Source organism: Fringilla coelebs, assembly GCF_963513975.1.
Source record: "Fringilla coelebs genome assembly, chromosome: 37".
Classification (NCBI taxonomy): Eukaryota; Metazoa; Chordata; class Aves; order Passeriformes; family Fringillidae; genus Fringilla; species Fringilla coelebs.
Window position 1 is genome coordinate 579,294 of NC_140063.1, and position 23,625 is coordinate 602,918.

The 23,625-nt window shown below is 60.0% G+C and overlaps 5 protein-coding genes across 10 annotated transcripts in view; 4 read left to right on the forward strand and 1 right to left on the reverse strand.

Annotated features, from left to right (window-relative positions):
• LOC311164797 (putative lipid scramblase CLPTM1) overlaps positions 1-7,875 on the forward strand; it is a gene marked incomplete at its 5' end in the record, with an annotated part of 29,054 nt that extends 21,179 nt beyond the window's left edge. The window contains one exon of the mRNA XM_084224405.1: positions 7,381-7,875. Coding sequence (XP_084080531.1) covers positions 7,381-7,574 — 194 coding nt within the window. The remainder of the gene's footprint in view (positions 1-7,380) is intronic.
• A 22-nt stretch (positions 7,876-7,897) lies between these two features.
• Positions 7,898-11,243, forward strand: LOC311164798 (uncharacterized protein; the record flags this gene model as incomplete). The annotated part of the gene is made up of 5 exons (XM_084224406.1): positions 7,898-7,902; positions 8,991-9,759; positions 10,280-10,395; positions 10,629-10,920; positions 10,974-11,243. 5 exons carry the CDS (start codon positions 7,898-7,900, stop codon positions 11,241-11,243), a joined length of 1,452 nt encoding a protein of 483 aa, XP_084080532.1.
• A 457-nt stretch (positions 11,244-11,700) lies between these two features.
• Positions 11,701-17,176, forward strand: ERCC1 (ERCC excision repair 1, endonuclease non-catalytic subunit; the record flags this gene model as incomplete). 6 transcript variants are annotated; one of them, XM_084224380.1, is made up of 8 exons in its annotated part: positions 11,701-11,975; positions 12,409-12,942; positions 13,521-13,624; positions 14,179-14,314; positions 16,093-16,192; positions 16,274-16,345; positions 16,444-16,512; positions 17,006-17,175. In XM_084224380.1, exons 1-8 carry the CDS (start codon positions 11,859-11,861, stop codon positions 17,173-17,175), a joined length of 1,302 nt encoding a protein of 433 aa, XP_084080506.1. In that variant the 5' UTR covers positions 11,701-11,858. The 6 variants fall into 6 exon arrangements, with proteins under 6 accessions (XP_084080506.1, XP_084080504.1, XP_084080507.1 ...); XM_084224378.1 differs by lacking the exon at positions 11,701-11,975 and adding an exon at positions 15,099-15,175 and having other exon boundaries at positions 12,222-12,942; positions 17,006-17,176; XM_084224381.1 differs by lacking the exon at positions 11,701-11,975 and adding an exon at positions 15,099-15,175 and having other exon boundaries at positions 12,222-12,942; positions 14,215-14,314; positions 17,006-17,176.
• On the reverse strand, positions 17,134-20,240 carry POLR1G (RNA polymerase I subunit G). Its single transcript, XM_084224382.1, has 3 exons — positions 20,185-20,240; positions 18,641-18,761; positions 17,134-17,621 (listed from the first exon to the last, which is right to left on the reverse strand). The coding sequence occupies exons 1-3, from the start codon at positions 20,189-20,191 to the stop codon at positions 17,207-17,209; spliced, it is 543 nt and encodes a 180-aa protein (XP_084080508.1). The 5' UTR covers positions 20,192-20,240; the 3' UTR covers positions 17,134-17,206.
• The window catches only part of PPP1R13L (protein phosphatase 1 regulatory subunit 13 like), a gene marked incomplete at its 5' end in the record, with an annotated part of 14,699 nt that continues 11,263 nt past the window's right edge, over positions 20,190-23,625 (forward strand). The window contains 4 exons of the mRNA XM_084224407.1: positions 20,190-20,275; positions 20,355-20,543; positions 21,319-21,432; positions 21,486-21,730. Coding sequence (XP_084080533.1) covers positions 20,190-20,275; positions 20,355-20,543; positions 21,319-21,432; positions 21,486-21,730 — 634 coding nt within the window. The remainder of the gene's footprint in view (positions 20,276-20,354; positions 20,544-21,318; positions 21,433-21,485; positions 21,731-23,625) is intronic.

Below are 23,625 nucleotides of genomic sequence, written 5' to 3' on the forward strand. Positions count from 1 at the left end.
CCCCAGACCCCCCCGTGCTGAGGGGATTTTTGGGGTCCTGAGGGTATTTTTGGGTTCCTGAGTGTATTTTTGGGGTCCTGAGGGTGAATTTTCGGGGTTCTGAGGGAATTTTTAGGGTGCTGAGGGTATTTTTAGGGGTCCTGAGATGTTTTTGGGTCACAGATGGCGTTCCGGTACCTGTCGTGGACCCCAGACCCCCCGTGCTGAGGGGATTTAGGGTGATGAGGGGATGTTCAGGGTGTTGAGGGGTTTTTTGGGGTCCTGAGATGTTTTTGGGGTCACAGATGGCGTTCCGGTACCGCAGTGACCCCAGACCCCCCCAGACTGCCCATGCTGAGGGGATTTAGGGTCCTGAGGGGATTTTTGGGTTCCTGTGGGGTTTTTTGGGTTCCTGAAGGGTATTTTTAGGGTTCTGAGGGTGATTTTTGGGGTGCAGATGGCGTTCCAGTACCACAGTGACCCCAAACCCCCCGTGCTGAGGGGATGTTCAGGGTCCTGAGGGGATTTAGGGTGATGAGGGGATGTTCAGGGTGCTGAGGGGGTATTTTTTGGGGTCCTGAGTGTGATTTTTGGGGTCTCAGATGGCGTTCCGGTACCGCAGTGACCCCAGACCCCCCGTGCTGAAGGGATTTTTAGGGTTCTGAGGGGATTTTTGGGTTCCTGAGGGGATGTTCAGGGTCCTGAGGGTATTTTAGGATTCCTGAGATGTTTTTGGGGTGCAGATGGCGTTCCGGTACCGCAGTGACCCCAAACCCCCCGTGCTGAGGGGATTTAGGGTGATGAGGGGATGTTCAGGGTGTTGAGGGGTTTTTTGGGGTCCTGAGTGTGATTTTTGGGGTCACAGATGGCGTTCCGGTACCGCAGTGACCCCAAACCCCCCGTGCTGAGGGGATGTTCAGGGTGCTGAGGGTGTTTCAGGGTTCTGAGGGGGTGATTTCGGGGTCCTGAGGGTGTTTTTAGGTTCCTGAGGGTGTATTTTTGGGGTCCTGAGTGTGATTTTTGGGGTCACAGATGGCGTTCCGGTACCGCAGTGACCCCAAACCCCCCGTGCTGAGGGGATGTTCAGTGTCCTGAGGGTATTTTCAGGTTCCTGAGGGTATTTTTGGGTTCTGAGGGGTTTTTTGGGGTTCTGAGGTGATTTTTGGGGTGCAGATGGCGTTCTGGTACCGCAGTGACCCCAAACCTCCCGTGCTGAGGGGATTTAGGGTGATGAGGGGATGTTCAGGGTGCTGAGGGTATTTTTGGGGTGCTGAGTGTGATTTTTGGGGTCACAGATGGCGTTCCGGTACCTGTCGTGGATCCTGTTCCCGCTGCTGGGCTGCTACGCCGTGTACAGCCTGCTGTACCTGGAGCACAAGGGCTGGTACTCGTGGGTGCTCAGCATGCTCTACGGCTTCCTGCTCACCTTTGGTGAGTCCTGCCTGCCCCAAACTGCCCTGGGATTGTCCCCAGATACCCTCAAAATGGCCTCAAAATATTCCTGAAATATCCTCAAAATATTCCTGAAATATTCCCAAAATATCCCTGGGATTGTCCCCAAATATCCTCAAAATGTCCTCAAAATATTCCTGAAATATCCCTGAAATATCCTCAAAATATTCCTGAAATATTCCTGAAATATCCCTGGAAATGTCCCTGACTGCTCCCAAAACTGCCCTGGGATTGTCCCCAAATATCCTCAAAATGTCCTCAAAACATTCCTGAAATATTCCTGAAATATCCCTGGGATTGTCCCCAAATATCCTCAAAATAACCTCAAAATATTCCTGAAATATCCTCAAAATATTCCTGAAATATCCCTGAAATATTCCTGAAATAGCCCTGGGAATGTCCCTGGGAATGTCCCTGACTGCTCCCAAAACAGCCCTGGGATTGTCCCCAAATATCCCCAAAATATTCTCAAAATATTCCTGAAATATTCCTGAAATATCCCTGAAATATCCCTGGGATTGTCCCCAAATATCCTCAAAATGTCCTCAAAATATTCCTGGAATATCCCTGGGAATGTCCCTGACAGGTCCTGGAACAGCCCTGGGATTGTCCCTAAATATCCTCAAAATATTCCTGAAATATCCTCAAAATATTCCTGAAATATCCCTGGGAATGTCCCTGAAAATTCCCAAAACATCCCTGAAATAGCCCTAAAACTGTTCCTGCAATATTCTTAGTTATGTCCCTGGAAATGTCCCAAAAATATCCCCTAAAAATGCTCCTAAATCCTCCAAAAATGTTCCTAAATCCCCAAAAAGGTTCCTAAATCCCCTAAAAAGGTTCCTAAATCCCCAAAACCATCCCCAAATCCCAGTTTTTCCCCAGGATTCGTGACCACGATGAGCTCCCAGCCATGATTCCTCAACACCTTCAACCCCAAAGCCCCAAAAACGCTCCCAAACCCCCAGAAAGGTTCCTAAATCCCCTAAAAAGGTTCCTAAATCCCTAAAAACGTTCCTAAATCCCCCAAACCATCCCCAAATCTCAGTTTTTTCCAGGATCCAGCACCACGATGAGCTCCTGTCTGTCATTCCTCAACACCTTCACCCCCAAACCCCCAAAAACGCCCCCAAATCCCCCAGAAAGGTTCCTAAATCCCCCAAAAAGGTTCCTAAATCCCAAAAAAATGTTCCTAAGTCCCCTAAAAACCATCCCCAAATCCCAGTTTTTCCCCAGGATCCATCACCACGATGAGCTCCTGTCTGTGGTTCCTCAACACCTCCAAACTGAAAATTCCCGAAACTGCTCCCAAGTCCCCAAATCACCTCCAAATCCCCCAAAAAGGTTCCTAAATCCCCTAAAAAGGTCCCTAAATCCCCTCTCCCCGCAGGGTTCATCACGATGACGCCGCAGCTGTTCATCAATTACAAGCTGCAGTCGGTGGCGCACCTGCCCTGGCGCATGCTCACCTACAAGGCGCTCAACACCTGCACCCCCAAACCCCAAAAACGACCCCAAACCCCCCTAAAAATGTTCCTAAATCCCCTAAAAAGGTTCCTAAATCCCCAAAACCATCCCCAAATCCCAGTTTTTCCCCAGGATTCAGCACCACGAGGAGCTCCTCTCCGTGGTGCCTCAACGCCTTCAACCCGAAAATCCCTGAAATTGCTCCTAAAGCCCCAAATCACCTCCAAATCCCCCAAAAATGTTCCTAAATCCCCTAAAATGTTACTAAATCCCCCAAAAATGTTCCTAAACCCCCAAAACCTTCCCCAAATCTCAGTTTTTTCCAGGATCCAGCACCACAATGAGCTCCTGTCCGTGGTTCCTCAACACCTCCAAACCGAAAATCCCCGGAATCGCTCCCAAACCCCCAAATCACCTCTAAAGCCCCCTAAAATGTTCCTAAATCCCCCCAAAAGGTTCCTAAATCCCCCAAAAAGGTTCCTAAATTCCCAAAAAACGTTCCTAAATCCCCAAAACCATCCCCAAATCTCAGTTTTCCCCAGGATCCAGCACCACGATGAGCTCCCGTTCGTGGTCCTTCAACACCTTCAACCCCAAAATCTCCGGAATTGCTCCCAAACCCCCAAATCACCTCCAAAACCCCCAAAAATGTTCCTAAATCCTCCAAAAAGGTTCCTAAATCCCCTAAAAACGCTCCTAAATCCCTAAAAACCATCCACAAATCCCATTTTTCCCCAGGATCCAGCACCACGAGGAGCTCCCAGCCGTGGTCCTTCAACCCGAAAAGTCCCAAAATCGCTCCTAAACCCCGAAATCGCTCTCAAATCCCCAAAAAAGGTTCCTAAACCCCCAAAAATGTTCCCAAATCCCCCAAAAATGTTCCTAAATCCCCTCTCCCCGCAGGGTTCATCACGATGATGCCGCAGCTGTTCATCAATTCCAAGCTGCAGTCGGTGGCTCACCTGCCCTGGCGCATGCTCACCTACAAGGCGCTCAACACCTGCACCCCCAAACCCCCAAAAACGCCCCCAAATCCCCCAGAAAGGTTCCTAAATCCCCCCAAAAGGTTCCTAAATCCCAAAAAAATGTTCCTAAATCCCCTAAAAACCATCCCCAAATCCCAGTTTTTCCCCAGGATCCATCACCACGATGAGCTCCTGTCTGTGGTTCCTCAACACCTCCAAACTGAAAATTCCCGAAACTGCTCCCAAGTCCCCCAAAAGGTTCCTAAATCCCCCTAAATTGTTCCTAAATCCCCTAAAAAGGTTCCTAAATCCTCCAAAAAGGTTCCTAAATCCCCTAAAAATGGTTCCTAAATCCCCCAAACCATCCCCAAATCTCAATTTTTTCCAGGATCCATCACCATGATGAGCTCCCATTCATGGTCCCTCAACCCGAAAATTCCCGAAATCGCTCCTAAACCCCCAAATCACCTCCAAACCCCCCTAAAATGTTCCTAAATCCCCTAAAATGTTCCTAAATCCCCCAAAAATGTTCCTAAATCCCCTAAAAGGGTTCCTAAATCCCCAAAACCATCCACAAATCTCAGTTTTTCCCCAGGATCCAGCACCACGAGGAGCTCCCGTTCGTGGTCCTTCAACCCGAAAATTCCCGAAACTGCTCCCAAGTCCCCCAAAAGGTTCCTAAACCCCCAAAAATGTTCCTAAATCCCCTAAAAGGTTCCCAACCCCCCTCTGCCCGCAGGGTTCATCACGATGACGCCGCAGCTGTTCATCAATTACAAGCTGCAGTCGGTGGCGCACCTGCCCTGGCGCATGCTCACCTACAAGGCGCTCAACACCTGCACCCCCAAACCCCAAAAACGACCCCAAACCCCCCTAAAAATGTTCCTAAATCCCCTAAAAAGGTTCCTAAATCCCCAAAACCATCCCCAAATCCCAGTTTTTCCCCAGGATTCAGCACCACGAGGAGCTCCTCTCCGTGGTGCCTCAACGCCTTCAACCCGAAAATCCCTGAAATTGCTCCTAAAGCCCCAAATCACCTCCAAATCCCCCAAAAATGTTCCTAAATCCCCTAAAATATTACTAAATCCCCCAAAAATGTTCCTAAACCCCCAAAACCTTCCCCAAATCTCAGTTTTTTCCAGGATCCAGCACCACAATGAGCTCCTGTCCGTGGTTCCTCAACACCTCCAAACCGAAAATCCCCGGAATCGCTCCCAAACCCCCAAATCACCTCTAAAGCCCCCTAAAATGTTCCTAAATCCCCCCAAAAGGTTCCTAAATCCCCCAAAAAGGTTCCTAAATTCCCAAAAAACGTTCCTAAATCCCCAAAACCATCCCCAAATCTCAGTTTTCCCCAGGATCCAGCACCACGATGAGCTCCCGTTCGTGGTCCTTCAACACCTTCAACCCCAAAATCTCCGGAATTGCTCCCAAACCCCCAAATCACCTCCAAAACCCCCCAAAAATGTTCCTAAATCCTCCAAAAAGGTTCCTAAATCCCCTAAAAACGCTCCTAAATCCCTAAAAACCATCCACAAATCCCATTTTTCCCCAGGATCCAGCACCACGAGGAGCTCCCAGCCGTGGTCCTTCAACCCGAAAAGTCCCAAAATCGCTCCTAAACCCCGAAATCGCTCTCAAATCCCCAAAAAAGGTTCCTAAACCCCCAAAAATGTTCCCAAATCCCCTAAAAAGGTCCCTAAATCCCCTGTGCCCGCAGGGTTCATCACGATGACGCCGCAGCTGTTCATCAATTCCAAGCTGCAGTCGGTGGCGCACCTGCCCTGGCGCATGCTCACCTACAAGGCGCTCAACACCTGCACCCCCAAACCCCCAAAAACGCCCCCAAATCCCCCAGAAAGGTTCCTAAATCTCCTAAAAAGGTTCCTAAATCCCCTAAAAAGGTTCCTACATCCCCTAAAAATGTTCCTAAATCCCCAAAACCATCCCCAAATCCCAGGATCCATCACCACGATGAACTCCCGTTCGTGGTCCTTCAACCCGAAAATTCCCGAAATCGCTCCTAAACCCCCAAAAAGGTTCCTAAACCCCCCAAAAAGGTTCCCAAACCCCCAAAAACGCTCCTAAATCCCCTCTCCCCGCAGGGTTCATCACGATGACGCCGCAGCTGTTCATCAATTACAAGCTGCAGTCGGTGGCTCACCTGCCCTGGCGCATGCTCACCTACAAGGCGCTCAACACCTTCATCGACGACCTGTTCGCCTTCGTCATCAAGATGCCCATGATGTACAGGATAGGCTGCCTGAGGGATGGTGAGAGGGGATTTGGGGGATTTTTGGGAAATTTTGGGAAATTTTTGGGGATTTTTTGGGATTTTTGGGTGATTTTGGGGATTTTTTGGGTGATTTTTGGGGGTTTGGGGGGGATTTTTGGGGGATTTTTTGGGGATTTTTGAGGAATTTTGGGGGTTCCAGACACCCGTGATGTACAGGATAGGCTGCCTGAGGGATGGTGAGGAGGGATTTTGGGATTTTGGGGGATTTTTTTGGAATTTGGGGGGAAATTTGGGGAATTTTTGGGTGATTTTGGGGGGTTTTGGGGGGATTTTGGGGGGATTTTTTTTTGGATTTTTGAGTAATTTTGGATGTTCCAGACACCCGTGATGTACAGGAGAGGCTGCCTGAGGGACAGTGAGGGCGGAATTTGGGGGGGATTTGGGGGGAATTTTGGGATATTTTGGGAATTTTAGGGGGATTTGGGGGGATTTATATTCCCAAACAACCCAAAATAAATCCCAAATTTCCCCAATTTTCCCCAAATTTCCCTAAATTTCCCCAAAACAACCGCAAATAATTCCTGAATAACGTCAAATAAATCCCGAATTTCCCCATTTTTCCCCCGAATTTCCCCATTTTTTTCCCCAAATAAATCCCAAATTTCCCCATTTCCCCCCCAAATTTCCCCATTTTTCCCCAAATTTTCCCCAAACAACCCCAAATAATTCCCGAATAACCCCAAACAAATCCCGAATTTCCCCATTTTTCCCCCGAATTTCCCCATTTTTCCCCATTTTTGCCCCGAATTTCCCCATTTTCCCCATTTCCCCCCGATTTTCCCCAAATTTTCCCCGAATCTCCCCAAATAAATCCTGAATTTCCCCATTTTCCCCCATTTTTCCCCCATTCCCCCCCAATTCCCCCATTTTTTCCCCAAATTTCCCCATTTTTCCCCAAATAAATCCCGAATTTCCCCATTTTCCCCCAAATTTCCCCCCAAAAATCCTGAATTTTCCCATTTTTTCCTCAAATTTCCCCATTTTTCCCCCAAATTTCTCTGAATTTCCCCATCTTCCCCCAAATTGCCCCATTTTTCCCCCCGAATTTCCCCATTTTTTCCCCATTTCCCCCCCAAATTTCCCCATTTTTCCCCCATTTTCTCCCCAAATTTCCCCAAATTTCCCCGAATCTCCCCGAATTTTCCCGAATCCCCCCGAATCCCCCCCAAACCCCCACTATTTATATTTATATTTATTTTTATTTATATTTATTCCCCCCAGACGTGGTGTTTTTCATCTACCTGTACCAGCGCTGGATTTACCGCGTGGATCCCACGCGCGTCAACGAATTCGGCGGCACCGGCGAAACGGCCGCGCCCCCTCCCCCCACCCCGGGCCGCCCCTCCCCCACAGCGCTGCCCCCCGCCCCTCCCCCCAACCCCCCCAAACCCCCCCAGGACAAGAAGCGCGATTGAAGCCCCTCCCCCCACCCGCGCGGCTTCCAGAACATTCCCCCGATTTTGGGGGGGGGGAGGGGGATCCCATTGGCCGGCCGGGATTTTGGGGAGGGGGAGGAGGTGGGGGAGGGGAGGTTTTGGTGGGTGGGGGGGGTTGGGCGGGGTTTGTCCCCTCTCCCCTCCCCCCTCCCGGTGTCCGGTGTCGCCTCCCGGTGTCGTCGCGTCCCCGTCGTGCTCCGTCCGTCCGTCCGTCCGTCCCGTCATCGTCCGGTGTGTCCGGTGTGTCCGCAGCGTGGCCGCGGAGCCATAAAGAGCTGATTTCACCCCAAAATCCTCCCGGGATGGCGTCTTTGGGGGGCTGTTCCGAATTTTGGGGATTATTCCCATTTTTGGGGGGTTATTCTCATTTTTGGGGGGGTTATTCCCATTTTGGGGGGATTTTCCCGCCATTTTTAGGGGATTATTCCAAAATTTGGGGGGGTTATTCCCAATTTTGGGGGGATTAGTCCCAATTTTGGGGATTTTATTCCAAATTTTGGGGAGGTTATTCCCATTTTTAGGGGGATTATTCCCATTTTTGGGGGTATTTATTCCCATTTTAGGGGGGTTATTTGCAATTTTGGGGGATTATTCTCATTTTTGGGGGGATTATTCCAAATTTTGGGGGCTATTCCAAATTTTGGGGGGGTTATTTCCATTTTTAGGGTTTTTTCCTGTCATTTTTAGGGATATTATTCCGAATTTTTGAGGGATTATTCCCATTTTTGGGGGGGATTATTCCCAGTTTTGGGGGGGTTATTCCCATTTTTGGGGGATTACTCTCATTTTTTGGGGGATTATTCCCAAATTTGGGTGATTATTCCCAATTTTGGGGGGGTTATTCCCATTTTTGGGGGGATTATTCCCAATTTTGGGGAGGTTATTCCAAAATCTGGGGGGGTTATTCCCATTTTTGGATGGATTATTCCAAATTTTGGAGGGATTATTCTCATTTTGGGGGACATTATTCCCATTTTTTGGGGGGTTATTCCAAATTTTGGGGGGTTATTCTCATTTTTAGGGGGGTTATTCCAATTTTTGGGGGATTATTGTCATTTCTGGGGGGGTTATTCCGGGGGTCCCGTTAATTCATGGAGGGGTCCCGGGTTCCCCCGTTAATTCGGGGAGGGGTCCCTGGGGTCCCGTTATTTGGGGAGGGGTCCCCGTTAATTCGGGGAGGGGTCCCCGTTAATTCGGGGAGGGGTCCCGGGGGTCCCGGTGATTCGGGGAGGGGTCCCAGGGTCTCCGTTAATTCGGGGAGGGGTCCCGGGGTCGCCCCCGGGCCGGTCCCGCTCCCGCCGTTGGACTCCGGGCCCGGGGGGGTCCCGGTGATTTTGGGGGGGGTCCCGGGGGTCTCTCCGTGCCCCCCTCCCACCAGTCACGTGTCTCGAACAGCGGCCCCGCCCCCTGTCCACGTGCCCCGCGCAGGCCCCGCCCCCTCACGTGTCCCAGCACCGGCCCCGCGGCCGCACGTGGCCTGCGGAGGACACGTGACCTAAACCGGGCGCTCCCATTGGTGGATGGAGGTGCCGGTCACACTCAAGGGGCGGGACGTGGGTGGGGCTTGGGGAGGCCGGGATTTGCCCCCGCCCCCAGAACCGGGACCGGCACCGGGACCCCCGAACGGGAACGGGACCGGAACCGGAACCCCCTGACCGGGATCGGGACCCCCGAACGGGACCGGAACCGGGACCGGGACCCCCTGACCAGGATCGGACCGGCATCACTGGACCAGGACCCCCGAACGGGACCCGGACCGGGACCCCCGAACGGGAACGGGACCGGGACCGGAACCGGGACCAGCACCGGAGATCCACGGATTGGAACCTCCGAACGGGATCGGAGCCTCCGAACGGAACCGGGACCAGAACTCCCGAACGGGACCGGACCAGAATCACCGGACCGGGACCCCCTGACCGGGATCGGCACCGGAGATCCACGGATCGGAGCCCCTGACCGGGACCAGAAGCGGGACCGGGACCCCCAAGGGACATTGCGGGGGCGGGTCCACGACCCCCCGGTGTCACCGGGCCGCCCCGCAGGGTCCCCGTGTCCCCGATGCCGGACGAGTCGGGGGTGGCCCCGGGGGTGGCCCCGGGATCCCCCCAGAAAGGGGCGCGGCCCCCCCCGGGCAGCGACTCCGAGCACGACTCGGGATTCTCCGGTAGGCGGGGGCGGGGCCGGGGGTCCCGGGGGTCCCGGTCCCGGGGGTCCCGTCCCTTGTCCCGGTCCCGGGGGTCCCGTCCCTGTTTCCGGTCCCTTGTCCCGGTCCCGGGGGTCCCGCCACTCGTCCCAGTTCCTTGTCCCGAGGGTTCCGGTGTCCCGTCCATTGTCCCGGTCCCTTGTCCCGGTCCCGGGGGTCCCGTCACTCGTCCCGGTCCCTTGTCCCGGTCCCGGGGGTCCCGTCCATTGTCCCGGTTCTTTGTCCCAAGGGTTCCGGTGTCCCGTCCCTTGTCCCGGTCCCGGAGTCCCAGTCCCGGGGTCGCGTCACGGGGGTCCCGTTCGTTGTCCCGGTCCAGGATCCCGTCACGGGTGTCCGGGTCACGGTCCTGGGGTCCTGTCCCTTGTCCCGGTCCCTTGTCGCGGTCCCGTTCCTCATCCCGGGGGTTCCATCCCTTGTCCCGGTCCCCTGTCGCCGTCCCGGGCTCCCGTCCCTCGTCCCGGGCTCATTCCCTCCCCGGCAGATTCCGGTTCGGAGCACCTGGGCAGGTGCGAGGGGACGGACCCGGAGGAGCCGCCCGGGCCCGGCCGCGCCCACCGGGGACCCTCCTGCCTCGGCCACGCCCCCCCGGGGCCGCAGGTAACGGGGATCGGCACCGGGATGATCCAAATCCCGATGGTTCCGGTACCGGGCTGTCCCAAATCCCGTGGTTCCGGTACCGGGATGGTCAGGAACCGGTACCGGGCTGTCCCAAATCGCCTGATTCCGGTACCGGGCTGTCCCAAACCCCTTGGTTCCGGTACCGGGCTGCTCCGTGCCTCTGTCCCCGGTCACTTTTGTCCCCTCCTGACCCTCCCGTGTCCCTCCCGCAGCCCCCGGGAGCCGCTCGGGACCCGCGGCCCCTCCTGCTCCTGCTGCGCCCCCCGCCCGCCGCCGTGCCCGGTCCGGAGGGGACCCGGCTGCGTCCCCCGGTGCCACCGGGCGTCCCCGCGGAGCTGTCGCCGTGTCCCCGCGGCTCCCCGCGGCTCCGCTCTCCGCCCGCCGCCGTGCCCGGTGCGGAGGGGACCCGGCTGCGTCCCCCGGTGCCACCGGGCGTCCCCGCGGAGCTGTCGCCGTGTCCCCGCGGCTCCCCGCGGCTCCGCTCTCCGCCCGCCGCCGTGCCCGGTGCGGAGGGGACCCGGCTGCGTCCCCCGGTGCCACCGGGCGTCCCCGCGGAGCTGTCGCCGTGTCCCCGCGGCTCCCCGCGGCTCGGCGGGGCGCTGCTGGCGGCGCTGGCGCTGCGCACCGGGGCCCTGCTCCGCCACAACCGGCGCACGCAGGGCGACATCGCGACACTGCGGCGACACACGCGGCTGCTGGCCCGGGCCACCCGCGACCCCCGCGTGTGGCCCCGCCTGTGTCACCTGCTGGGCCACCCCGCGGGAGCCTCCGGGAGTCACCGGGAGCCGCCCGGGGGTGGCGGGGGCCCGGGGGGCGGTGGGGAATAAAGGGGCGGCACCGACCGAGGTGGCTCTGAGTGTTCGGTGGCATTTGGGGACATCCCCGGCTCCTTGTCCCCTCCCCCTTCTGGCCCCCGGTGTCCCCCCCGGTGTCCCCTCGGTGTCCCCCCGGTGTCCCCCCGGTGTCCCCCCGGTGTCTCCCGTGGTGTCCCCCCGATGTCCCCCCGGTGTCCCCCTCGATGTCCCCCCGGTGTCCCCGGGGTCGCTCTCGTTGCCACATCCCGGACCGGGGGGGTCACGGGGGGAGTTTGGGACCCCCGGGGACCCCCGGGCTGTCATTGTCACAGGGGGGCGTGGTCTTTGATCCATGGCCACGCCCACCACCGGCGCGCGGCGGTCCCGCCCTTTCCTATTGGCGGGAAAGGGGGTGTGGTTCCACGGTTTGATTGACGGCGCGGTGATCCAATCGTGAGGGAGGTTCCTGGCCACGCCCCTTCCGCGTTACCGGAGCGCGCGCGGCAGCTCCGGAACGCCAGAACCGAACCCGGGACCTCGAAAACGAACCCGGGATCCCCCGGAACCTTCCCCGGGATCACCAGAATCGGTCCCGGAACCGGCTCCGGGACCCCCGAACTGGCCCCGGGACCCCCCCCGAGCCCCGCCATGGACCCGGACCCGGACCCGAATCCCGGAGCCGCCGCAGACCCGGCACCGGCACCGGCAGCGGGGGGGAAGCGGCGGCGGTTCACGGTTCGGCAGGAGGGTCCCGACGAACCCCCGGTACCGGCGGTGGCGGGAGGAGACCGGGAACCGCGCGGGGAACCGGGGAGGGGGCGGAACCGGGGGGGTGACCGGGGACTGCACCGGGGAACCGGGATGGGGCGACCGGGGACCAAACGGGGGGTTGGGGACACCGGGAACCGAACTGGGACCGGGAAGGGGGGCGGAACCGGGGGTGGTGACCGAGAACGGGACCGGCACCGAACGGGGACACCGAGGACCGAACGGGGGACCGGGAGGGGGCGGAACCGGGATGGGGCGACCGGGGACCGGGAACGGGCGAGGTGGGGACACCGAGGGTCCCGAGAGCGACCGGGAACGGGACCGGGGACCGCACGGGGGACCGGGAGAGGTCGTGGGGGTGGCCCCGGTGTCCCCTCGGGTGACCGGAGCTGTCCCGGTGTCACCGGAGCTGTCCCGGTGTCCCCGCCAGGTCCCGTCGCTGTTCAGAGCCTCCGCCGCGCCCCCGCCGGTGCCGGTGCCGGTTCCCGGTCCGGTTCCGATCCCACCCGGTCCCGGTTCTTACGCTGAGTTCGTGGTGAGGGGCTCGGGGGGAACGGGGAAGGACCAGGATCAGAACCGGGACCAGGATCGGGATAGGGATCAGAACCGGGATAGGGATCAGAACCGGGATCGAGATCAGAACCGGGATCAGGATCAGAACCGGGACCGGGACCGGGATCAGAACCGGGACCGGGATCGGGATCGGGATCAGAACCGGGATAGGGATCAGAACCGGGATCGAGATCAGAACCGGGACCGGGATCAGAACCGGGACCGGGATCAGAACCGGGACCGGGACCGGGACCGGGACCCCGGCCCCGCCGGCGCCGCCCCCTCGGGACCCCTCCCGGGACCACCGGGACCCCCCGGCGAGCGGGACCGGGAGCGGCCCCGGGAGGCGCCGGCCCTGCCGGTGCTCAAACCGGGCACCAAGAGCAGCAGCATCATCGTCAGCCCGCGACAGGTGGGCGGGGCCGTGTCGCGACATGGGCGGGGTCTGTTCCTGATATGGTGGGGCTGGGCTCATATCGCGACATGGGGGTGTCCTGATCCCGATTTCGCGGGCTTTGGGCTCATGTCGCGACATGGAGGGTCCGTGCCTGTGTTGGGGCTCACGTCGTGACACGGGGTATGACCCTGGGCTCATGTCACGACATGGGAGGTGTGCCCCGGGGACTCATATCGCAACACAGGGGGCTGATGTTGCGACACAGGGGGCTCCTATCGTGACATAGGGGGCTCCTATCGCGACACAGGGGGCTGATGTCGCGACGCAGGGGGCTCATATCGCGACGCAGGGTGCTCATATCACAACACAGGGGGCTCATATCGCGACACAGGGGGCTCATGTCACAACACAGGGGGCTCATATCGCGACGTGAGGGGGCTCATATCGCGACGCAGGGTGCTGATGTCACAACACAGGGGGCACATATTGCGACGCAGGGGGTTCATATCGCGACATGAGGGGGCAGATGTCGCGACGTAGGGGGTTCATGTCGCGACGCAGGGTGCTGATGTCGCGACATGCCCCTCCCCCAGCGCGGCAATCCCGTGCTGCGCTTCATCCGTAACGTCCCCTGGGAGTTCGGGGACGTCGGCCCCGACTTCGTCCTGGGCACCTCCAGCTGCGCCCTCTTCCTCAGGTGAGAGCCCAGGTGCCCCCAGGTGTGCCCAGGTGTGCCCAGGTGTGCCCAGGTGTCCCCTCAGGTGTCCCCTCAGTGTCCCCAGGTGTGCCCGGGTGTGCCCAGGGGTCCCCTCAGTGTGCCCAGGTGTGCCCAGGTATGCCCAGGTGTGCCCAGGTGTCCCCTCAGTGTGCCCAGGTGTGCCCAGGCTGTCCCCAAGTGTCCCCAGGTGTATCCCCAGGTGTCCCTAGGATGTCCCCAGCTGTCCCCTCAGTGTCCCTAGGATGTCCCCAGCTGTCCCCTCAGTGTCCCCAGGTGTCCCCAGCTGTCCCCACCTGTCCCCAGGTGTCCCCAGCTGTCCCCTCAGTGTCCCCTCAGTGTCCCCAGGTGTCCCCAGCTGTCCCCCTGTCCCCAGCTGTCCCCAGGTGTCCCCAGGTGTATCCCCAGGTGTCCCCAGGTGTCCCCAGCTGTCCCCAGCTGTCCCCAGGTGTATCCCCAGCTGTCCCCAGGTGTATCCCCAGGTGTCCCCAGGTGTATCCCCAGGTGTCCCCAGGTGTCCCCAGGTGTATCCCCAGGTGTCCCCAGGTGTCCCCAGCTGTCCCTGTCCCCAGCCTCAGGTACCACCACCTGCACCCCGGCTACATCCACGAGCGGCTGCGGGCGCTGGGGCGGAGCTTCGGCCTCCAGGTGCTGCTGCTGCAGGTGGACGTGGTGAGGTGGCACTGTCATTGTCACTGTCATTGTCACTGTCACACTGTCACCTTGTACGTGTCACCTTGTGACTGTCACTGTCATTGTCACTGTCACATTGTCACCTTGTCACTGTCACCTTGGCATTGTCACCGTGTGTGTCCATCCATCCCCTCCCTGTCCCCTCCAGGTGCTGCTGCTGCAGGTGGACGTGGTGAGGTGGCACTGTCATTGTCATTGTCACTTTGTCATTGTCACCATCACCTTGGCACTGTCTCTCCTCACCTGTCCCTGTCCCCTCACCTGTCCTGTCTCCTCTGTCACCTCACCTGTCCCCTGCCCCCTCATCTGTCCTCTCACCTGTCCCTGTCTCACCTGTCCCACCTGTCCCCTCTGTCCCTGTCCCCTCTGTCCCTGTCCCCTGTTCCTGTCTCACCTGTCCCTGTCCCCTCTGTCCCTGTCCCTATCTCACCTGTCCCTGTCCCCTCTGTCCCGTCTGTCCCTGTCCCCTCTGTCCCTGTCTCACCTGTCTCACCTGTTCCCTCTGTCCCCTCTGTCCCTGTCCCCTCACCTGTCCCCTCTGTCCCTGTCTCACCTGTCCCCTGTGTCCCCTCTGTCCCTGTCTCACCTGTCCCTGTCTCACCTGTCCCTGTCTCACCTGTCTCACCTGTCCTTGTCCCCTCTGTCCCTATCTCACCTGTCTCACCTGTCCCTGTCCCGTCACCTGTCCCCTCACCTGTCTCACCTGTCCCCTCTGTCCCTGTCCCCTCTGTCCCTGTCTCACCTGTCCCCTGTGTCCCCACAGCGTGACCCCCAGCAGTCGCTCAAGGACCTGGCCAAGGTTTGTCTGCTCACGGACTGCACCCTGCTGCTGGCCTGGAGGTACCGCCACTGTCAGCTGTGTCACCTGTCACCTGTGTCACCTATGTCACCTGTCACCTGTGTCACCTGTCACCTGTGTCACCTGTCACCTGTGTCATCTGTGTCACCTGTCACCTGTCACCTGTGTCACCTGTCACCTGTGTCACCTGTGTCACCTGTCACCTGTGTCACCTGTCACCTGTGTCACCTGTGTCACCTGTGTCACCAACATCCCCAATGTCAGCCGTGTCACCTGTGTCACCTGTGTCACCTGTCACCTGTGTCAGCTGTGTCAGCTGTGTCACCTGTGTCAGCTGTCACCTGTGTCACCTGTCACCTGTGTCACCTGTGTCACCTGTGTCACCTGTGTCACCAACATCCCCAACGTCCTCAGTGTCACCTGTGTCCCCAATGTTCCCATTCCTCCCACTGTCCCCACTGTCCCCAATCCCCCCAATGTCCCCATTCCTCCCACTGTCCCCACTGTCCCCAATCCCCCCAATGTCCCCATTCCTCCCACTGTCCCCACTGTCCCCAGTCCCCCCCAGTGTCCCCAGTGTCCCCCCCGCTGTCTCCGCTGTCCCCAATCCCCCCGCTGTCCCCAGTGTCCCCCAGCACCCCCCAGTGTCCCCAATCCCCCGCTGTCCCCACTATCCCCGCTGTCCCCACTGTCCCCGCTGTCCCCCCAGTCCCCCCCACTGTCCCTGCTGTCCCCGCTATCCCCAGTGTCCCCAATCCCCCACTGTCCCCAGTGTCCCCAATGTCCCCATGTCCCTGCTGTCCCCACTGTCCCCATGTCCCCTCTGTCCCCGTGTCCCCGCTGTCCCCAATCCCCCCAGTCCCTCCCGCTGTTCCCGCTGTCCCCAATATCCCCAAGTGTCCCCAATGCCCCCATTGTCCCCCCATGTCCCCATGTCCCCGTGTCCCCGTGTCCCCAGCGCGGAGGAGGCGGGCCGTTACCTGGAGACCTTCAAGTCCTACGAGCAGAAGCCGCCGGATCTGCTGAAGGAGCGCGTGGAGCAGGACTTCCTGTCCCGGGTCCGTGTCCCCGCTGTCCCCAATGTCCCCAGGTGTCCCCAGGTGTCCCCAGGTGTCCCCTGACCGATGCCACCCCCCCAGGTGACAGACTGCCTGACCAGCGTCAAATCCGTCAACAGGACGGACGCCCTGAGCCTGCTGGGGACCTTCGGGGTGAGTGGTGGCACTTGGGGACAGCGGGGACACGTGCCACCCCCGGGGTGTCACCCCCCCACACACGGGTTTGTCACCTCGGTGTCCCCTCCCCGCAGTCGCTGGCGGCCGTGGCGGGGGCGTCCCGGGAGGATCTGTCCCTCTGTCCTGGCGTGGGACCCCAGAAGGTGAGGGACAGAGGGACGGGTTTGGGGACACTGGGGACACTGGGGACGGGTTTGGGGACACTGGGGACATTGGGGACAGGAGGGACGGGTTTGGGGACAGTGGGGACCCTGGGGACAGAAGGGACGGGACTGGGGACACTGGGGACAGGAAGGACGGGTTTGGGGACACTGGGGACATTGGGGACAGGAGGGACGGGTTTGGGGACACTGGGGACAGGAAGGGACGGGTTTGGGGACACTGGGGACAGGAGGGACGGGTTTGGGGACACTGGGGACAGAAGGGACGGGTTTGGGGACACTGGGGGGATTGGGGACACTGGGGGGATTGGGGACATTGGGGACACTGGGGACATTGGGGACACGGGACAGTGGGGGGATTGGGGACAGTGGGGACAGGAAGGGATGGGTTTGGGGACAGGAAGGGACGGGTTTGGGGACACTGGGGACACTTGGGGACATTGAGGACACTTGGTGTCCTCCTGTCCCCAACCAGGCCAAGCGTCTTTTCGATGTCCTGCACGAGCCTTTCGTCAAGACGCCGCGATGACCCCAAAATCCTCCAAAATCCCCCCAAAAATCCCCAAAATCCCTCCAAAAAACTCCCAAAATTCTCTTTTTTTTTTTTTTTTTGTAATAAAGGACATTTCACGGTGGCACAGGTGACAAAAGTGACACCGCAGGTGACACCCCGCTGTCACTCCTGCCCTTCCTCCCTCTTCTTCTTCCTCTTCTTCCTCCTCTTTGGCTCCTCGGGGGCCACCCGGGGGGGTCCCGGCCCCTCTGTCCCCTCCGTGGGTGGCGCCGTCGCCGCTGTCCCCGCCGTGTCCCCAAGTGCCACCCTCGCTGTCCCCTCCCCGGGGGTGGCCCCGAAGCTGCGGGTGATGCTCAGGGACCCCCGCAGGGGGGGGGCGCAGGCCAGGGCCCCCCCTGGGGACATCGGGGACAGCAGCAGGGGACAGTCCCCTCCCCCTGCCGGGCCGCCCCGCAGCACGAACAGCTCGGTGGTGGCATTGTCACTGTCGTTGTCGTTGTCGTTGTCGCCGCTGGTGGCGCCCGGGGCGGGGCGGAGCCGCTCGAGGCCGTTCAGGGGCACCGGGAGGCCCTCGAGGCTGGGGACACACGGGGACAGTGACAACGGGACACCCCCAGTGTCATTGTCACCCCCCCACAGTGGCACTGGCACGGGGACAGTGACAACGGGACACGGGGACAGTGGCATTGGCACGGGGACAGTGACACGGGGACAGCCCCAGTGTCATTGTCACCCCCACACTGGCATTGTCACCCCCAGTGTCATTGTCACCCCCCCACAGTGGCGTTGGCACAGGGACAGTGACACGGGGACAGCCCCAGTGTCATTGTCACCCCCCCACAGTGACACTGGCACCTGTGACAGTGACACAAGGACAGCCCCGCTGGCATTGTCACCCCCCCACATTGGCATTGTCACCCCCCCACAGTGGTGTTGGCACAGGGACAGTGACACAGGGACACCCCCACAGTGGCATTGTCACCCCCATTGTGACTGTCACCCCCCCAATGTCACTGTCACCCCCAGTGTCACTACCACCCTGCCATTGTCACTGCCACCCCCATCCCAGTGTCCCCGTGTCCCCCCCAGTGTCACTGCCACCCACCCAGTGTCCCTGTCCCCCCCAGTGTCACTGTCACCCCCATCCCAGTTCACTGCCACCCCCCCAGTATCACTGTCCCCCCCATGTCCCCGTGTCCCCCCCAGTGTCCCTGTCACCCCCCGGTGTCACCTTTGGGGACAGAAGTCGTTTGGGGCCCAGATCAGCCACAGCTCCGTGTGGGGACCCCCCAGTGTCACTGTCACTGTCACCCCCCCCATTGTCACTGTCACCCCCATCCCAGTGTCCCCGTGTCCCCCCCAGTGTCACTGTCACCCCCATCCCTGTGTCACTGCCACCCCCCCAGTGTCACTGTCACCCCCATGTCCCCGTGTCCCCCCCAGTGTCCCCATGTCCCCCTGTGTCCCCCCCGGTGTCACCTTTGGGGACAGAAGTCGTTTGGGGCCCGGATCAGCCACAGCTCCGCTTGGGGACCCCCCAGTGTCACTGTCACACCCCCAGTGTCCCCATGTCCCCCCCATGTCCCCTGGTGTCACCTTTGGGGACAGAAGTCTGCCGGGGCCCGGATCAGCCACAGCTCCGCTTGGGGACCCCCCACGGGGCCCCCCCCGGGCGCGGCCTCGAACTCGGGGGGACACCGGAACCGGGGGGGCGGCCCTGGGGACAGACAGACAGACAGAGCAGCTGTCACTGCGGGGGGACAGACAGACAGACAGACAGACAGACACGGCGGCTGTCACTGCGGGGGGACAGACAGACAGACAGACAGACAGAGCGGCTGTCACCGCGGGGGGACAGACAGACAGACAGACACAGAGCGGCTGTCACCGCGGGGGGACAGACAGACAGACAGACAGACAGACACGGCGGCTGTCACCGCGGGGGGACAGACAGAGCGGCTGTCACCGCGGGGGGACAGACAGACAGACAGACAGACAGAGCGGCTGTCACCGCAGGGGGACACCGGAACCGGGGGGGCGGCCCTGGGGACAGACAGACAGACAGACAGAGCGGCTGTCACCGCGGGGGGACAGACAGACAGACACAGAGCGGCTGTCACCGCGGGGGGACAGACAGACAGACAGACACAGAGCGGCTGTCACCGCGGGGGGACGGCCCTGGGGACAGACAGACAGAGCGGCTGTCACCGCGGGGGGACAGACAGACAGACAGACACAGAGCGGCTGTCACCGCGGGGGGACACCCCGGGTCCCCTCTGTGTCCCCTCAATGTCCCCCTGATCCCCCAATGTCTCCCCCTGTCCCCAATCTCCCGCCACATCCCTGCGCCCCATCACCCCCAGACCCCCCCAATGTCCCCAGTGTGTCCCCAAAGCCCCCCCAGTGTCCCCAATGTCCGCAAAGCCCCCCTAATGTCCCAAATATATCCCCAAAGCCCCCCAATGTCCCCCCGCGCATCCCCATCCCCTCCAGCCGCCACATCCCCGCGCCCCCATCACCCCCAGACCCCCCAATGTCCCCCCAGTGTCCCCAAAGCCCCCCCCAATGTCCCCAATGTCCCCCCAATGTCCCCAATGTCCGCAAAGCCCCCCACGTGTCCCCCCGCGCATCCCCCTCGTCCCCATGTCCCCAATGTCCCGCCACATCCCCGCGCCCCCATCACCCCCAGACCCCCCCACAGTGTCCCCAAAGCCCCCCCAATGTCCCCACAGTGTCCCCAAAGACCCCCCAGTGTCCCCTCCATGTCCCCAATGTCCCCAGTGTCCCCAAAGCCCCCACGTGTCCCCCCTGCGCATCCCCCTCGTCCCCATGTCCCCAATCTCCCGCCACATCCCCGCGCCCCCATCACCCCCAATGTCCCCACAGTGTCCCCAAAGCCCCCCCCAATGTCCCCAATGTCCCCAAAGCCCCCCACGTGTCCCCAATGTCCCAAAGCCCCCCCACGTGTCCCCCCGCGCATCCCCCTCCTCCCCCTGTCCCCGATCTCCCGCCATATCCCCGCGCCCCCATCACCCCCAGACCCCCCCCAATGTCCCCAAAGCCCCCCCAATGTCCCCAATGTCCCCAAAGCCCCCCCAGTGTCCCCAATGTCCCCAGTGTCCCCCCGGGTCCCCCCTCACCCTCCATGCCGCCACCTCGTGCCCGCCTGGCTCCTCCCCCCCCATCCCGCCGCGCACTTGGTACAATCCGGGGCGGGGCTAAAGATGCGCGGTTACACCCAGACCACGCCCCTTTTTCCATAAATGGGTGTGGGCGTGGCCTCCCGCGGCAGCCCCGGCGGCATTTAAAGGTACAGCGACCCCCGGAACGACCCCGGCCCGGGGGGCGCGGGGAGGGCACCGGGGCCGCGCGGGGGGGGCGGGGGGCACCGGAGGGGGCGGGGCGGAGGTTCGGGGGGGAGATCCGGGCTGGGGCGGGCTCCCGGCGTGCACCGGGACGGGACGGGCGGGGGCGTGGCTGGGGAGGAGCGGCGCTACAGGTACCGGGGGTTGGGGGGCGGGGGGGGGAAATCGGGGTGTGGGGACCCCCCCCGTGGGAACGGAGACACCCCCGTGGGGACGGAGACACCCCCGGGAGACCCGAATCGTTCGCGGGGGATCCCCCCCGTGGGAACCGAGTTTTCCCCGTGGGACCCGCCCCCTCCCCCCCCGTGGGAAACTCCCGGTTTTGGGAGCGCTCCCGGTTTTGGGATCCCCCCCGGTTTTGGGATCCCCCCCCCGGTTTTGGGATCCCCTCCGGTTTTGGGCTCCGTTCTCCCCGGACCGGCCACCCCCGTGGGAACCCCTCCGTTTTTGGGGCCCCCTCGCCGTTTTTGGGATCCGTTCCCCCCGGTTTTGGGGATCCGTTCTCCGGACCCACCCCCCACCGTGGGAACTCCCCCGGTTTTGGGATCATCCCCCTCCTCCCGGTTTTTGGGATCCCCTCCCGGTTTTGGGGTCCGTTCCCCCGGTTTTGGGGTCCCTCCGCCGTTTTTGGGGTCCGTTCTCCCGGGACCCGCCCCTCCCCCCGTGGGAACCCCCCGGTTTTGGGATCCGTTCCCCCCGGTTTTGAGACCCCTCCCCGGTTTTGGGATCCGTTCCCGCCCCCGCCCCCCTCCCCGTTCCCGGTCCCGCCCCCACCCCCGGTGCCCCGGGGCGCGGGCGCGGCCCCCCCGCGCCTCCCCCGCGTGACCCAGCGCTCTGGAATTGGGCGGAGAGGCCGCGGGGACGCGCCCGCCACACCGGCACCCACCGGGACCCTCCGGTAACGGCCAGGTACCCTCCGGGACCCTCCGGTAACTGCCAGGGACCCACCGGAACCCTCCGGGACCCCTCCGGTAACTCCCCGGGACCCTCCGGTGACTGCCAGGGACCCACCGGGACCCTCCGGTAACTCCCAGGTACCCACCCGGACCCTCCGAGACCCCTCCGGTAACTCCCAGGTACCCACCCGGACCCTCCGGGATCCCCCAGATACCCACCGGGACCCACCGGGACCCCCCCAGCACCCACCGGGACCCTCCGGTACCTCCCAGGTACCCACCGGGACCCCTCCGTTACCCACCGGGACCCCTCCCGTACCCACCGGGACCCCCCCGGTACTCACCGGGACCCTCCGAGACCCCTCCGGTGCCCCTCAGGTACCCCCAGAACCCCCGACCGGGACCCCCCGGGACCCCCGCACCGAGTACCGACCCCCAGGAGGGACCCCCGGGGGGGATTTTGGGGGGGCCGGGACCCCCAGGTGGGATTTTGGGGGGTCCTGGGGTGGGGTCGGGACCCCCGACTCAAATCTGGGGGTACCGGGAGAGAGTCCGGGACCCCCGGGTGGGATTTTGGGGGGTCCTGGGGCGGGTCCGGGACCCCCGGGGGGGATTTTGGGGTCCGGATCCCCCGGGTGGGATTTGGGGGGGTCCTGGGGTGGGTCCGGGACCCCCGGGGGGGATTTTGGGGGGCCGGGACCCCCGGGTGGGATTTTTGGGGGGTCCTGGGGTGGGTCCGGGTCCCCCGGGGGAGATTTTGAGGGGGCTGGGGGTGGGTCCGGTCCCCCCGTATGGGATTTTTGGGGTCCGGGACCCCCGGGTGTGTCCCCAATTCAGGGCAGGGGTCCCTCGATTCCCTCCCCTCACCCAAGACCCCCAAATCCAACCCTCGGACCCCCCCCCAAATTCCACCTCACCCCCTAAAAAACAAAACAAACAAAAACCGCGCTCGTTCCTCCCGGGAAAATCCCAAAAATCAAAAAAAATTCCCAAAAAAACTCCCCCAAACAATCCCTAAAACTCCTCGAAACAATCCCAAAAAAAACCCCCAAAAATCCTCAAAAATCCCTAAAAATCCCTAAAAATCCCTAAAAAAATCCCCAAAATCCCTAAAAAATTCCAAAACGTCCCTCCAAAATCCCTAAAAAATCAAAAAAAATCCCCCCTCCCAAATCCCTAAAAAATCCCAAAACGTCCCTCCAAAAATCACTAAAAAATCAAAAAAAAAAATCCCCTCCCAAAATCCCTAAAAATCCCCCCAAAAATTCAAAAATCCCCCCATAAAAAAAATTTAAAAATAAAAAAAACCAATATCCCAAAAAATTTTTAAAAATCCCCAAAAACCCTCCAAAAAAAAAAATAAATAAAAGCACCCTAAAAATTCGCCCCAAAAAATAGAAATTAAGTAGAATAAAATAGAAAAATAGAATAAGATATAAAAATAGAATAAAATAGAACAGAATAGAATAAAATAAAATAAAATAAAATAAAATAAAATAAAATAAAATAAATAAAATAAAATATTGCCCCCCCAAAAAATTCCCCGACCCGCCCCAAATTGGGGGGTCCCGCCCCCCCCCCCCCCCCGTTTTTGGGGTGGCCCCGCCCCGGGGGGGGGATGGGCGTGGCCGCCCCCCCGCGGGTTAATTAGCGCTAATTACCGTAATTACTGTTGTGCTGCTGCCGGGCCCCGGCGGGTCCGGGCACGCCCCGCCCGCGGCGTTCCCAGGGCTCGAGACCGGGGGGGATCCCCAAAATATCTCAAAACCCCCCCAAAAATAAGCGGGACCCCCTCCCCAGCCTGAGGGGATTCAAAAGGGGGAAATTCCCCCAAAAAGCGCGAAAATCACCCCAAAAATCGCCCGAAAAACGCTAAAATCACTCGAAAAAATAGTAAAGTTACCCCAAAAAGTTCTAAATTACCCCAAAAAGTGCAAAAATCACCCCGAAAACTGCAAAAATCGCCCCAAAAGCACTAAAATCCGCTCTAAAAATTGTAAATTCACCCCAAAAAGTTCTAAATCACCCCAAAAAGTGCCAAAATCACGCCGAAAATAGCCCGAAAAACACAAAAATCGCCCGAAAAAAAGTGCGAAAATCGCCCAAAAATCGCTAAAATTCCCCCAAAAAAGTATTAAAATCGCCCCAAAAAGTGCGAAAATCACCCCGAAAATTGCCCGAAAAACGCAAAAATCACCCGAAAAAATAGTAAAGTTACCCCAAAAAGTTCTAAATTACCCCAAAAAGTGCGAAAATCACCCCAAAACCCGCTAAAATTCCCCAAAAAAAGTATTCAAATCGCCCCAAAAAGTGCGAAAAT